This window comes from Pteronotus mesoamericanus, unplaced genomic scaffold, assembly GCF_021234165.1.
Source record: "Pteronotus mesoamericanus isolate MK-2021 breed Mesoamerican mustached bat unplaced genomic scaffold, CSHL_Meso_final contig_180, whole genome shotgun sequence".
Classification (NCBI taxonomy): Eukaryota; Metazoa; Chordata; class Mammalia; order Chiroptera; family Mormoopidae; genus Pteronotus; species Pteronotus mesoamericanus.
In genome coordinates this window covers 220,960-235,776 of record NW_026555076.1, presented here as the reverse complement: position 1 = coordinate 235,776, position 14,817 = coordinate 220,960, and the positions used below count along the sequence as shown (strand labels likewise).

General features: G+C 32.4%; 1 protein-coding gene across 1 annotated transcript; it reads left to right on the top strand.

Moving 5' to 3' along the window:
* Window positions 1–263: 263 nt before the first annotated feature.
* On the top strand, window positions 264–13,892 carry NMU (neuromedin U). Its single transcript, XM_054566723.1, has 8 exons — window positions 264–297; window positions 2,740–2,799; window positions 4,142–4,171; window positions 4,262–4,312; window positions 5,890–5,964; window positions 8,702–8,755; window positions 9,825–9,861; window positions 13,872–13,892. Exons 2-7 carry the CDS (start codon window positions 2,776–2,778, stop codon window positions 9,855–9,857), a joined length of 267 nt encoding a protein of 88 aa, XP_054422698.1. The 5' UTR covers window positions 264–297; window positions 2,740–2,775; the 3' UTR covers window positions 9,858–9,861; window positions 13,872–13,892.
* The last annotated feature ends 925 nt before the right edge of the window (window positions 13,893–14,817 follow it).

Below are 14,817 nucleotides of genomic sequence, written 5' to 3'. Positions count from 1 at the left end.
TGTTAGTTCAGCTCCTGTGCGTGGAAACATGAAGAGGGGGATATCAGTGTGTCCTCCTTACACCATCTGTCTGCAGCTCTGTCTCCAAGGTACAGTAGAGGTAGACTTTGTGTCTTAACTTTTTAAATCAGTATCACTAGACTTCTGGATGGAGAAGAGGGCTCAGCAGAGGTGCGGTTTGACGCTTTCAGAGCAATCAGCTGTGTGCCTTGGGCCCTACATAGTCTGGCCAAGGTCCCATGACCTTCATAGGCCGAACGGAATGTCATTCTGGCTGTTGTGGAGACAGACAACAGTGTAAGTATAAGGCTATGCTTTGTCTGCCTCAAGCCGTCCCTTAATTTGCTGAGGATCACTTGAAGGAAGTTAGAAGCAACACCAGGGTCATAATAGGTGACCTGCTTATGAATAATAATTCAAATTACTTTAGGAGCGTTGATGGCTATATAATATATAATGGATACAGCATTCAAGCTTTTGTGTTGTATTTAATATTCAGGAACACCCTCAGAATCACTTTTATTCCTGCAGTACTAAACAGACAAATTTTAAAGCACTCATCTGAATACCACCATGAAGATAAACTAAGTTTTCATTGGATTTGGATACTATGTACATTTTGAGGAGAGGTTGCTAAATTTATTACAGAATCTTTTACATTACCTGATGCGATTTTTAAAAATCATTAATTTTCACATTGTTATTTTGTTTTATGTGATTATCTGAATAGCGCTTTAAAACATTTTTACCAAATAGAAAATAAAGAATCTTTAATGTCCAAAATAAAACAATAAAATATTAAAAATTAGTATAAAATAAATCCTTAAAGGATAGTTGTAGCTAATTAAATAATGGCTTCATGTAAAGAGTTGCTGGAGAAAACATAATTTGTTTTGAAACTTTTTCTGTAAAACTTCAATCTGGTTGCCAAGCCTCATCCAGCTTAGAATATCTTTTCTAAGGAGATACTCATATGTCTGAATTTATTATTCTTCAAATGAAGAGACACATCTTTGACAAATGGTATCACTAGATAGTTTTGTTATTGCTTTGTATTTTGTAGCATTTCTAGATGGGCCATAAAAAGAAGTTTCAGGGATTTATTTCCCAGTTTTTATGGGGTGACCTGTGTCTCCATCCATGAGAAGAAAAAGTGAGAAAAGACGTATCAGAGTTCACACTATTTTTTCTCTCATCCAACTCCCAGCCATAGGTGTAACAGACAATACCAATGCAACACAGGAATATCTAAAGGTCAGAAGACCTAGTTCCCAGGCCACACTCTACCAACTGCTAGAAATGTGTGATTTTGGGCAAGTGACAGTCTCTTGAAACCTTACTTCTTTTATATAAGAGAATAGCAGTTCCTCTCCTATATACCCCACAGATGTGTTTTAAGGACAGAATGTGAATTATGTATGTGAAAGTGTCTTGTAATTTACTGAAGCACTATATAAATTTGAGCCATTTAATATTATTAATAAATATCCTAACAACTTGCATGGCAGGCAAACAAGTGGAAGAGAACAAAGCAGACCTCTGATGCTAGGAGGGATGCTCTGAGAAACTGTTTCATGGCTCCAACTGTATCCCTAACTAAAACTAACCATATTAAGCATGCACTGGTGTTCAAAAGTTGAGGATATTGGTGACCCTGAACAATCCTTTCGACATGTCTCCTAAATCATGAGTAACTACAGCTGTAAATCAAGCTTTACAGGTCACACATTTTTAATGCTACTATTGTTAATTAATTGCTATGTACCTGGCACTGCGCTAAGAGCTTTACCCACATTTAATCCTTCCAAGAGCTCTCCGCAGTGATGTTGTCATCCCTGATTTATGGGTGAAGAGACTGAAGTTTACAGAAATTAAGTAACGAGACCAAAGTAACACAGCCAGTAAAGAGTAGAAGAGAATTTGCACTGCTACAGAGTTGCAGGCTGCTCAACTCTGTAGCCCATGTATTTAACCACTGATTTTATCACCCCCTTGGTTCCAGATCCTCATTACTTCTAATGTGCATTTATTAAGCAATCAGTTGTTCATGGCACTACTGTGTTAAGTTCTGTGCAAAGTAGGTTTCGCCCCTGCTTGTCCATTTGTGCGACTCCTCACCACACCCAGCTGGCTGCTAAGCACAGGGAGCCCTGCCCTACTTCTGCACTCAGATGCTTTGAAAACCTGATCCTGGGGTGTGCAGTCAGCAGCCTGGAAGGGTGGTAACTCAGATTAGGTGCCCATTCATGGCTTCTTCCCCTCCAACTCCCATTGTTTGCAAGCAGTTGCAGGATTTTCCAATTAGCCGATAATGAGTAATACTCAGTGAGGCTCACAGCTTTGGCGTGTAGATCCAGGCTATGCTACATACTGGAAGAATAATCCCTCTTTTGGTACTGCCCTAGTTACTGTCAGTCATAGAAGTCCATGAAGTCTTAGCAAGTACTGTGAACTATGTATCCAAGGACTAAGTCCTCCACCATGGAGAACTTAATCAGTGCATATATTCAGCACATAACATTTTTTTTTTCCCTGATTGGAAGGAAGGTTTTACTTTTAGGAGCCAAGTTATTGTCATAAGAAAAATCAAGGGATTCCAAAAGAGTTTCAGTGGGCCAGGAAGGGTTCTATTCTGGGTAGTTGGAACATCCATGTATTCCTGACATTCTATGCTTATATCTTCCATGCAAATGTTGTTTAATCAGAAGCATAGCAGGTGTATCTTCTCATTTCCATCAGGCATCCAGTGCTCTGGAGGAGCTTTGCTTCACAATTATGGGGACTCTACCAAGAACCCAGGTAAGGGTGAAATAGTGTTCTATTTGTAGGCCAAAAAAAAAATTGCTCAGTGGTATCTTGGAATTTCAACTAGAGGAAAATTTGCTCAATTTAAAAAGCAAGCCAAGAGGAGCCTGAGGAGGATAAGCTGATTTTTGGTAAGAAATAAATACTTCAGTTTCTCTGATGGCTTGAGAATTTAAGGTTATATCCATGGAGTTTACAGTCATCAATTGGAAAGTTGCATGTCCCCCTCAAGTATCTACTCCTGATGATAGAAATGTGGGTTCATCTGGGTCCTTTTCTCTCCCTGACTCACTACAATTGGAGAACAGATACATCTTTCTTTGTTAGAGAAAAAGACATGAAGAGTGCAAAAAAAAAAAAAAAAAAAGCGAACAATATCATCAATGTCAGTTTGAAAATTATATTCTTATTCTGATGCCTTGGTTTCTTATTAAAATCACTTGATTCTTTTGGAAGAACTTTTTGTTCTGAAGTGAGGATAGGTGGGAACTTGAAAAATAGCATAATGTTACTTTATAGTCTGTATCTTATAGATGTACTTATTTTAAAACTATCATATTAAGTGTAAGAGCCTCAAGTTTAGAATTATATTTTCATTAGCAATTCTAATTTAACCGTGACCATTGGTACATTCTGACTGTCATGCCCTTCACATACAACAACTCAAAGAAACCTTGGTTTTTTGAAACCATAAATGTTTTTGAAAGTAAGTGTTTATGACTGTGTTTTTTCCAGTGTTTTTAATGGTGATATTTTCCAAAACTTTTTCTTCTGATTAAAATAAAAGAAATGACAATGGTGTTTATCCATGAGTTTCCTTTTATATTAAAAGTAAGTGAGAACAAAAAAGAACAAAAACAACAAAAAGAATGATGTGGTTCATTGTAAAAAACAGATTTTTGGAGGGAGAGAGGAATATAGAAAGGTTTATAGAAGAAAAAGCAAAAGTAACTTATGATCTTATTATTTAGTGATAACAACTACAAATATTTTCATGTGATTCCTTCTAGCCTATTTTTCTGAACATCCTATAGGTAATCATATCATTCCCATGCCACCTCTGTTGAACTTGTAGGATGTTTCCATTTTTTTACGCATGAATAATACTGTAGTAAAGATCTAATACACTATTTATGAACATTCTTTAATTTCTCATTTATTTTTAGGGAAATATACTTAACCAATTTCAGTCTTGTATTTTACATGTAACATGTCATATGTTTTTAAAACTTTCATGATAATTTCTCATAAATTTTACATTCTTTATTGCCATAATATACATTATCATTTTATGTTATGCATAATGTAATGATAGTTATATGTCTTTTTTCAATAGGAAAAAGATGAAAAAGTTAATACCAAAAGGGTAAGGTGATTTCCATAAATATATACATTAAAAAATAATAAAGGAAACCACTAATCCTCTGTAGTAAAGCTCATTGCTTTTTTTTAACAGTTTTTATTTCATTATTCCAAGACACGGAAGTTGGGCAATTCAAATGTTGTGGTAAGTTGTAGGATTAATTCTTATGAGTAATCATGGGTATATTTTCCTAAACCTGCTTTTGCAGTTTATCTAATAGAACTAGATTAAAATTCCCTTTTTTTTTTACTTTAAAAGTATACACGCATGAACAAATAGCATTCAATATTTATTATACATTTAATTTATATCTCAATAACTACGTGCATATTAAATCATTCATTCATTCATTCAACAATTATTCACTGAGTATCTACTATGTGCTAATCACAATTCTAGGTACTAGAAATATAGCAGTAAATAAAATAGAAAATTAAAAAAGAAATCCCTGCTGTCATGGAACCTACATTCTAGAGGCAAATAAAACAAAGCAAAGACCCAAATAATTAAAACATATTGTTTTAGATGGTGATTAGTGCAAGTGAAAATAGTTTTATCCAAAGGCATTTTAACAATTATTTTAAAAGATGATTATCAAAAATAACATTAAATATAATGACAAATATCCACTTCTATTCCTAAGATCTCCTTATTTGAGATTAGGCATTCAGTGTGAGCATTTACTAAGATTAGCTAGATACCAATAAGTTGAATTCAGTTAATTTCTAAATTGTGTGATTTAGTGGTAGTTTTTCTTTTTATGCATGGATTTTAAAAATGCTAATGCACCTACTTTGGTGTTCCAATTAGAATAGTTAATAATTGACTATAATAGTCTTCCTAAGTGTGTAACTCACTTCTATGGACCAATTTAGAGAATGAGGAGCACAGCGTATTTTAAACATGTAGGTACCTGTGGAAAGAGAACTATAATCTTAAACTCAGTTTTAAAGTTTATCACATTGAATATTCTTACCTAACTTTAAAGTTAGGTTATACTGCCTTCAAAAAACAAGTACAAATTGAATCAGTTAAAAATGGTAATCCATTTGATTAGCGGCTTTAATATTTGTGAGAAGTTTCAATTCAAGCCATGCCTTTAGAATGCAACCAAAGCAGATAGCCACATGTCTCAAATGTGCTTTCATTTTCTTCTGCTTGGCATCTTTACATTTCGAGAAAATGTATCTTAGTCATATTTTTTGCTATCAAAAACATGTCATTTTTTTGTGTCCCCTGTTGTCTTGTTCCAATGTTGACTTTTAAATAAACTATATAATTTATACAGATTACTAGATGTGTGTACAGTATAATCTTCTAGAGAAATATTTTCATAATAAAAAACTGATTCTCCCAGAGGTGTTTCCATTTATCCCTAATCATTTTGAGTAAATCTGGAAGCAGACACTGCTTCTTGGCTGTCAAAGATGCAGAGGGGTGTTTTGCTTCCTAGCAGCTTATGATGGACTGACACCCTCAGGAAAGTGCCTCATCAACGTAATGGCAAAGATCCTAGCAGAGAGCCACCAAATTTTAGTCCATCTCTTGGCTTTCTCCACAGTTCTTTGAAATGCTCACAAAGGGCTGCCTTAGATAACATCTTTCTTGTTTTGTTTTGTCTGGAGCAAGTACAGTGGGTAAAACAAACAGATAGGAAATTGTCTTTATGCCCAATGCTGAGAAGCCTCTGTGCTCATCGTGTGTGTGTTCGTGTCTCTCAGTCGTCTGTTGTGCATCCGTTGCTGCAGCTCGTTCCTCAACTGCATGAGAGAAGAATGAAGAGATTCAAAGTGGACGTATGTAAACAAACTGCATGTTTGCATTGCCACTGTGCGTGGGGTAGCTCTTCTGTGAATTCTGAGCTGTGGTGTTTTTTAAGATGCTCTTTGCAGGATAAACCACACATAAACAGTCAGGTAGCCAAAGAGCAAGCTGTTTGCCAGAGTGTTTTCACATTCAGGAAGAAAAACATGTTTCCCTTCCCCTAGTGTGTTCCTTCTTTCTGAATCTATGAGCAGTGAGGAAGGCTGGGATTAGATTCCCTTCCCAGTGAGGAAACCTATTCTTGATTTAAGTATGGACACAGTCAGCGTGCCTAGGCTCTAGGTAGAAAAAGGAGAAAAAAGGCAATTCCCTGCCCTTTTGTGTACAGGTCGGCAAATGGCTGAGATAGTAATCTTTCTATCCCATTGTTAAAGTGTGAGTGAAAGTAACATTTTAGGCTCAAGAAATAAATATATCAGAAACTAATTGTGGCTGTCTTGTCCAAAATCAGTATCTATGTTTAAGATAAATATAGCTTTGTTAACCGCTTTTTAAACTAGAAATTGTGGAGCTTATATTGTTATTGTAAAAGAATGTTAACTCTTTCAATGATGAAAGTATCTAGGTATTATTTTTAAGTTATGCCTTAGATTGTTACAATGCGTTATAGTTTTCAGTCATTTTATTCTTTTGGCAAATGTTGGTGCTAACATGAGTATTGTTATCCTCAGTTTACTAATGGGAAAACAATTCAGAACAGATAAAGGTGTTTTCCAAGATCATTCTAGCAAGTGAGATTAGAAATTACAATAGATTCTTCTAACTTCTAGTCTTGGCAAATATTTTTTTCACTATACTATTTCTTTTATAGTCTAATCTTGGATACTTCTATTATTTTGTTGTTATATTTTCCCTTAATTTAAATGCCATCTTAATTATATTCTTCTTTATGTACTACCAAAAGTCATCATATACTTTTTAAAATGCATAGTTTAAGGGAAAAAATTCCTCAAAATTTATTTTTTCTGGTCATTATTTCCTCCCTAAATTCTTCACATTCTTAAACTAACCTTCTAAGGAGGTTAGTATCTGCTGCCATCTTGAATGAGAAATATAAGTGAAATTGTAGTAGCCCCTTAAAATTATAGAACTTCCAGTTTGAAAAGAATCAAATCAGTTATTATCAAGCTTTCTAGAAGTAATATATACTTTTCTGAATTAAATTCTACTCTCTGAAGTTTGCTTGACTTATGAATAGTGTAAAATTTCCATTTAAACATTCAGTTTCTTAAAATAAATAAAAAAAATCATGAGTTTACTGTATCACTTCATACTATATTTCCAGACAACTAGCTAAAAATAAAAACTGTGACTTGGTAGTATGTTCTGTTGGATAAATGATAACTCCTATATTGCTGCAAGACAAGTTTCCTAGGAACCTATGAAAGGAAGGAACATAAGCCATGAATAGAGAAAAAAAAATTACAGTACTGTTAGCTTTGCTGAGCCTAAGTCACCTAAGTTTAAAACATATTTTTGATAGTGAAGTATTTTGGGTTCTTAAAGAAAATGAATTTTCAGACCCTAGTGCGTTCCAACACTTTTCTTAAGTTTTTTTTGCTAGGCATCCTCACTTCCATCCCCACAAATTCTCTTTATATACTGTTCTCTGTCCAGTGGTAAGGCTAAAACAACCTGTATATTTAGATATGAAAGTTTTTAAATGTAGCATGTTTTAAGCTACATTTTGTCCTATTTTTCCTTTTTTAATATAATCATATAAATATATAGTTTCTATTATATACATTTATAAATATGAAAAATTGCAATCTTTCAAGTAATTTGAATAGATTTATAGTTAGGATGAGAATTAGGTGTAAAATATTGAAAATTTAAGATATATTTACTGTAAAGCAGGGATTTCAGAATTTGGATAGATGTCAGAGCTACTTCTTAGAATTTTAAAATATTATTTTAATTACATTATGGAATAATTGGAAAAGGTCTTGTTGAAAAATTCTATAATGATTGTCTTCCTGATGCTTTTATAGTAAGTAGTAGATGAAGATAGGAAACTTTTGATATAAGAACCAATTTTATGGAAACCATAAAATGTTAAATATTTTCCCATTAAGTTTAAAATGAAATGTTTTGAGAAAAGAAATACTCACAATATACCCATTATGAATAATTTGTTTATTCCTATTTGTGACTTCTTTTATTACCATTTCTATAAATATAATTATATTGGGAAAATCTCTTCTGAAGTCTCATTGAATAAACATAGCTTACCAAAGTTGTCCTCAATTTCTATTTAAATTCCTATAGAAACAGTGTGTATTTTAGCTCTGACACAATTCTATTTTATATTTTTCCTGTTGTTGTGTTAGCACATACAATATGAATTTAAAAGAAATTATTTTTTTCTAACAAAATGCTAAAAGTTTTAAATATAGTTAATTATGAAGTTATTGTCATTTGTCTTTCTACTTATTGATGAATATACATTGTGACAAATTTCCTACAAATAGAATCTTTATATAAATAAGGAAATAACTTTAAAATACAACATTCTGGTGATACTGCTAGTTGCTGGGAGTTCTTCAGGTAAAAATACAAAGATTAGCTATTGTTATCAATTATATAGTCCTTGAAGCCTTCTTTGTTTAATTGTGATAGTTGGAAGTAACTTTGAGCTTCATTCTCAAGAAGAATTTGAACTTATTATTACTGTTATTTGATTTTTAATGTCCTTATTTTCTCTTCTAGGAAGAATTCCAAGGTCCTATTGCAAATCAAATTCAAAGATACTTTTTATTCAGGGTATGTGCATACTGTATTTTAAAAAAGTCAATTCATATCAAAATAGGAAAATACTTTGTGCATTTATTTACATTAACTCATAAGTTTTGAGTTTTGAAGTTTATAGACAATTGATATCAAGTGTCATAGTCTGAGATTCACTTCTGTCACCAGCTTATTGCTTTAATATTATCGTGTCTATAATCTCTTTAATCTACTACTTGTGTTGGTAAATGCTCCATGTGACATTCAGTTATTTGCAACTTAGTTCCATAAAATTTCACATGTAGGAAATGAGTGTCTTAAAGATGTATTACTCCTTAAGTTCCAAGGACTCATTTACTAAATGTTTTATTCAGTAGATTAAAAGCTATGATTAAAAAGAAAAGAGAGAGATATGATACTCTTCACAAGTTTTTAAAAGTAAAAGAATTAACTACAATGGAGGCTAGAAGTAGACAAAACTTTGTCATTGTATTTAGTATTTTGTATGTCCAAATTGTCAATGAAATGTGAGTTACTTTCTAAGCAGCAATACTTTCTAAAATGTTTGTATCCCTAAAACATTATCAGAAGTTTTTCATTCATTCATTCAGCAACTACTTATTGAATTTTTACTGGGTGCTGAAAAACCTATCAAAGGCTAGGAATATAAAACCAGATAGGATTCTATTCTTATGTTCTAGGAGTTTACATCCTAATACAAGATATTGATAAATATAAATAAATGAATAAATAATGCTATGTTGAATGCACCTTCAATCCAGGGACTATGGTTTCTAAAAGAAAGACTGGGGAGTGGAGGAGGTAAAGAGAGGCTTTAAGAGCTGAGTTTGAAGAATCAACAGAAATTAGGTAATGAAATATTTAACTAAGGAATTTCAACTTTATTGTGGAGGTAATGAGACCTATATGATAAGAATTGCATTTTGGAAAGTAATTCTAAAAATGAATTGGAGAATGAATCAAAGGAGCAAGACTACATAGAAGAAGAAATAATACCATGCATCAAGATCATTATTAGGCTGCTTTCTATGTCATTTAATTTTCTTCCTTAGTTTTGGTGTTTTATTATTAATTTTTTTTCTAGCCACGCAATGGGAGATCAGAAAGTTACATTTGAAATGGTATGTATTTCACAATTCAACCCAGTTTGAAATATTCTATTGTTTTCATATATTCACAAATTAAACTATGCTCAATATATTTCTATTTCTTTGACTGCATGTATACATTAATATTCTATACAAATATGATAATTATAGCAGCTTTGGGGGCTATAGGATTGGAAATGCCAGTATTCGGGGGCCAGAGTTATCCATGCTCTATATTCCTCAGGCTATGCCACAATAGTCATCATCATGAATTTTGTAGACATTGACTTCACCATCATTTTTGTGCAAGTACATGTAAGGGATCGTGTTCTTATTGTGTTAATCAGTGTCCACAGGAATGTGTCAGAACTTACAGAATGAATGTATTTCTGTCTTCTGAATGATTCATTTTCAAAGATTCTTTATAAAAGCTGTGATTTGCCATTTCTAGAGAGTAAGATGTGAAAGATACAAAAGCGTCACTTCTACTATGGGACTCCCAGTTCCCACTTCAATGCAGACATATAATAACACTTAGTGGCTATTTAATGGCCCTACATGTTTAATAAATATGTTAATTCTATTATCTTATTATGCTAAGAATTTTGAAATTAATCCCAGATACAGGTCAATAAATTTATAACACATAAATAAAAGTATATTCTACTTTATGTAATCCTAATTGCAGATTCTATGCTGGAACATACAGAGTCTAGCACAAATGAAGCCCCTTGTTTATTACACAAAAATCTTTTATTACAAAATCATAAGCATGTACTTCTGTAACATAACAATATCATGCTCAAGCACAGCATATGGCATTTTAGGTGAAATGTTCAAATTGCTGTCCATCTTCTGAGAGACATTCACGTATCCTGACAACCACACTCAATGGTGTTACTTCTGCTAGACCCTATATATTTTTGCAGATTTTTCATTCATATCACTTATTTCAACACTTAGTACATATTTAGTTTCAGAATGCTAAAATTCTTAATATTTTCTAAAGAAAACCCAAAATCATAATTCAAAGATGATATCAACCCAAAATTATACAATATCTAGAAAATAAAGATAATGAAAACAATATTAGAACTTGTGTGGTTCAGCAAAAGCCATCCTCAGTGGAAAATTCAAGACTATAAATACTTTCCAGCAAGAAAGAATGAATGAAGTAAGTATTTAATCCAATAAGTTAAAAAAGAACAAGGTGAACCTTAAGAGAGCAAAAGAAATAAAAGTATAAAATGAAAGATAAACTTAATAAATTATAAAATAGTAAAGTAGAAGACATGGTAAATAAAGCAAATTATCTTTTTATTTGCAAAAAATAAAAAAAAAGTCTAATTAGCCTACCCTAATTAAGAAAATAGGAGAAACCATAAATACACAAAAATATAAATGAAAAGAGAAAAATTACAACACATGTGGAAGAAATGGCTATTATAAGAGTATTTTGCAAATCTATGTGCCTATCTACTTAGAAACATATAAAATAGAAAATAGTCTAGTAGAGTAGCTGCTACCAAAATTTACCTCAGAAGAAAGAGCAAAAATCTAAATAGACTTATGGCCATGGAAAAAAATGGAAAATATTATCCAGAAACTTTCCCCTAAAAAATCCTTGGCCAACAGATTTTGAAATTTTTCAGACTAGATAAAGAAGAAAAATTTCAAAATATTTTTTAATGAATCCAGCCATATTTTTTAATGAGCTAATACCCAAATCTTACAGAAGTAGTATAAAAAAGGAAACTGAAAATCAAAACTATTTATAAATTTTAATGCAAAAATGTCAAAGAAATATTACTAAACAGTGTTCAGCAGTATATTTACAGAATTCCATAATCCCATGAGTGAAGTTTGTTCCAGCAACTCACGATGGTTCAACATTGGGGAGTATTAAAGTATTTTCATCTTTAGAAGAAAAATTATATAATTGCCAATAGATGCTTTTGGTAATATTCCACATCAATTTTGAGTGTTTTAAAAGAAAAAAGAGATGAATTTTCTCTTTACATTATTTATATAATGGTTTCAAAGTCAGTACAGGTTTGATAGTAAAAACAATCTGGAGCATTTTATTATTTTTTAATTTAATCTTTATTGTATTTTTTTCCATTACCATTTAGTCCTCTCGTACTGTCTCCCCCCAGCACTCACCCCGCTGCTGTCCAGGTCCAGGCGCCCTTTCTCCTTTCTGCTCAGCCCCTCCTCTCCCGAACGTCCCCCACCCGGCTGGCTGTCGTCCTGCTCTCCATCTCTGAGCCAGTCCCCACTTTGAGTGAGTGTCAGGAACGAAGCAAAGCTGCTCTGTCAGCTTTTATTTAATGTGGTTCTTACACATTAGCCCATTGATTTGGACAAAAAAGAAGTATGCAGACAATCCAGTAGAAAACGGAGAAAAATACATAAACAGGTTCTTTTTAATGAGGATATTTGAAATGTCAACAAACATTAATAAAGGTGTTCAACTTCATTAGTCATCAGGAAAAATGCAAATTTAAAAACTGGCGTGGCATCATTACATACCCCCCAATATGGCTAAAGTAAAAACACCTAGTAATGTGAATTGCTGTAAAGAATGTGAAGCAACTGGAATGCTTATATGCTGCTGACATGATTATATAAAACTCAAAAACAGGCAAAACCTACTTCTAATGTTAGAAATCGGATAGGATTGACTTCGAAGAGAAGATGGTGGGGTAAAGACTGGGAAAGAACTCAGGCGGGCAGTGTGGGAGCCCTGGGGGTGCAGTTCTAATCCTGGCATAATATGGTATTTCTTGATCTACATGGTGATTGTATAACTGTGTTCACTTTGTGATAATCCATTAAGTTGTACACTTAAGACTTGTGTATATCCCTATGTATATACTTGAATTATTAAAAGTTTATTTACATTGAAAAAAAAAGAAGTAAAAGTTACAAATATGAGAAAAGTAGAGAAAGAATTTAACATCCTCATGGGGCATAGTTAGGAACTTAAATATTCTAACTTCTTCTGGCATTAAATTCTGTTTCAACAAAGCCTGTTATGTTCATATCAGAAATATGAGCCAACATAGTCTTAATATTTTCTTTTTTCAAGGAACTAAGAACAAAGAGTTAATTGGAACAAAACTATCTTTCATAATTTTACAAATGTAGAGGCATTTACATAATGTAAAAAATAGTTTAATACTAAATGGAAAGAAAGATCTGTGATTGTAACATCAAAGTAAGTATTAGAGTGCTCATAAATGTGAAATAGAATAATCTATAATTTGATCAATTTAGTAAAAAGTTCTCTCTAAAGATGAGAAAATAGTTTTATTTGGATTATTTCCAAAATTAAGGTCTACATAGACTAATTCACTCGGGATTTCATTTTATTTTTGTCAATAAAAAAACAGTTCAATAATTACTTTTTCTGTTTTTCTCATCTGATTATCTGAGGTCTTACTTTGTCCTGATGACTTATATTCACTTATAAATTATTATATGTAATAGAATGATTTAATTGTAAATACTTAAGGAAATAAATATTACATGAGGAGTAACTATGCAAGTTTTAAAAAATTTCACTTATAAGTTCTGATGATATCAATGTACTTTAGAAATCACTTTTATATAGTTAAATATTGTAAAATTTTGGAAGATATAGACATAACAGAGTAAATATTCCATCAAAGAGAGGTTAAATAATAGCTAAAAATATACACACTGAGAAGTGAGAAATACCTCAGATTTCAGTTTTATGATATATGACAAAATATTCATAGAAACATCTATATACAAAGATTACAGGGTCCAGCACAAATAACGCCCCCTTTTTATTACAAAATCATAAGTATGTAAATCTGTAACATAACAATATCACATTCAAGCGCACATACGACATTTTAGGTGAAACGTTCAAATTCAAACTATAAATTATTACACCCGAATTATTATCCTACCAACCACACTCAAACAGGCATTACTTCTGCTGGACCCTGTATATACACATTCACATACTCATTTGTACTTGAATATAAATTCAATTTTTTCTCTTTTTACAGAATACCAGCTATTTTCCACAGAAGCAATGCCATGAAATACAAAATACACTGATATTTTGTTTTTTTCTCAAAAACAATCCTTGCTAAGTTTAATATGTTTGAGTATTTCTGTGTTGTGAACATTCTCAATAAAAGTCGGTTGAGACTGTAAATGTTTAACTTGTTAGAAATTAAAAAAGCATCTTAAAATATTTTTCTTAGTGTTGTAATGATAGTGTATAATAAAGCTGTAAATAATAATTTTTCTTAGCTCTCTGCAGCTTTTTACAGTACATGCTCTTTTGTTATTTTTATTAAAGGCACTCAGTAGAAAATTGAGGGATTTTTTTTGTTTTTGTTTTTTTTAAGATTTTGTTTATTTTTAAGGAGGAGAAGGGAGGGAGAAAGAGAGGGAGAGAAACATTGATGTGTGGTTGCCTCTCGAGCATCCCCTACTGGGGACCTGGCCTGAAACCCAGGCATGTGCCCTGACTGGGAGTTGAACTAGGGACCCTTTGGTTCACAGGCCTGCATTCAATCCACTGAGCCACACCAGCAAGGGTGAGAACTGAGTTTTAATGAGCTATTTTAGTTTATCCTATTTGGATTTTGTCAGTGACAAAATCACCAGCTCTTATAGAGACCAAAATTCCCAATAGCTCACAATTTTAGAATGTGAATACCAAATAAACCTGCTGAAGGAATACCAAATAAACCTGCTGAAGGAATACCAACTAAACCTATTAGGGTATTTGGCCATGGTCCATCCAATAGTCCAATAAGCAAACTCTGATTTATATCCTGTAAAAATTAATGTCTGATTGCTACAAACATATCAAGGTATTACCTTTTCCTACCAACCAGTAGTATTCACTTTATCTTAAAATAAGTTGTTTTACCTTGCAACATCTGGAAGGCAACCAGTCTTGTCCTTTACTAAAAAGAACATAGTCTCAGAGGATCATGA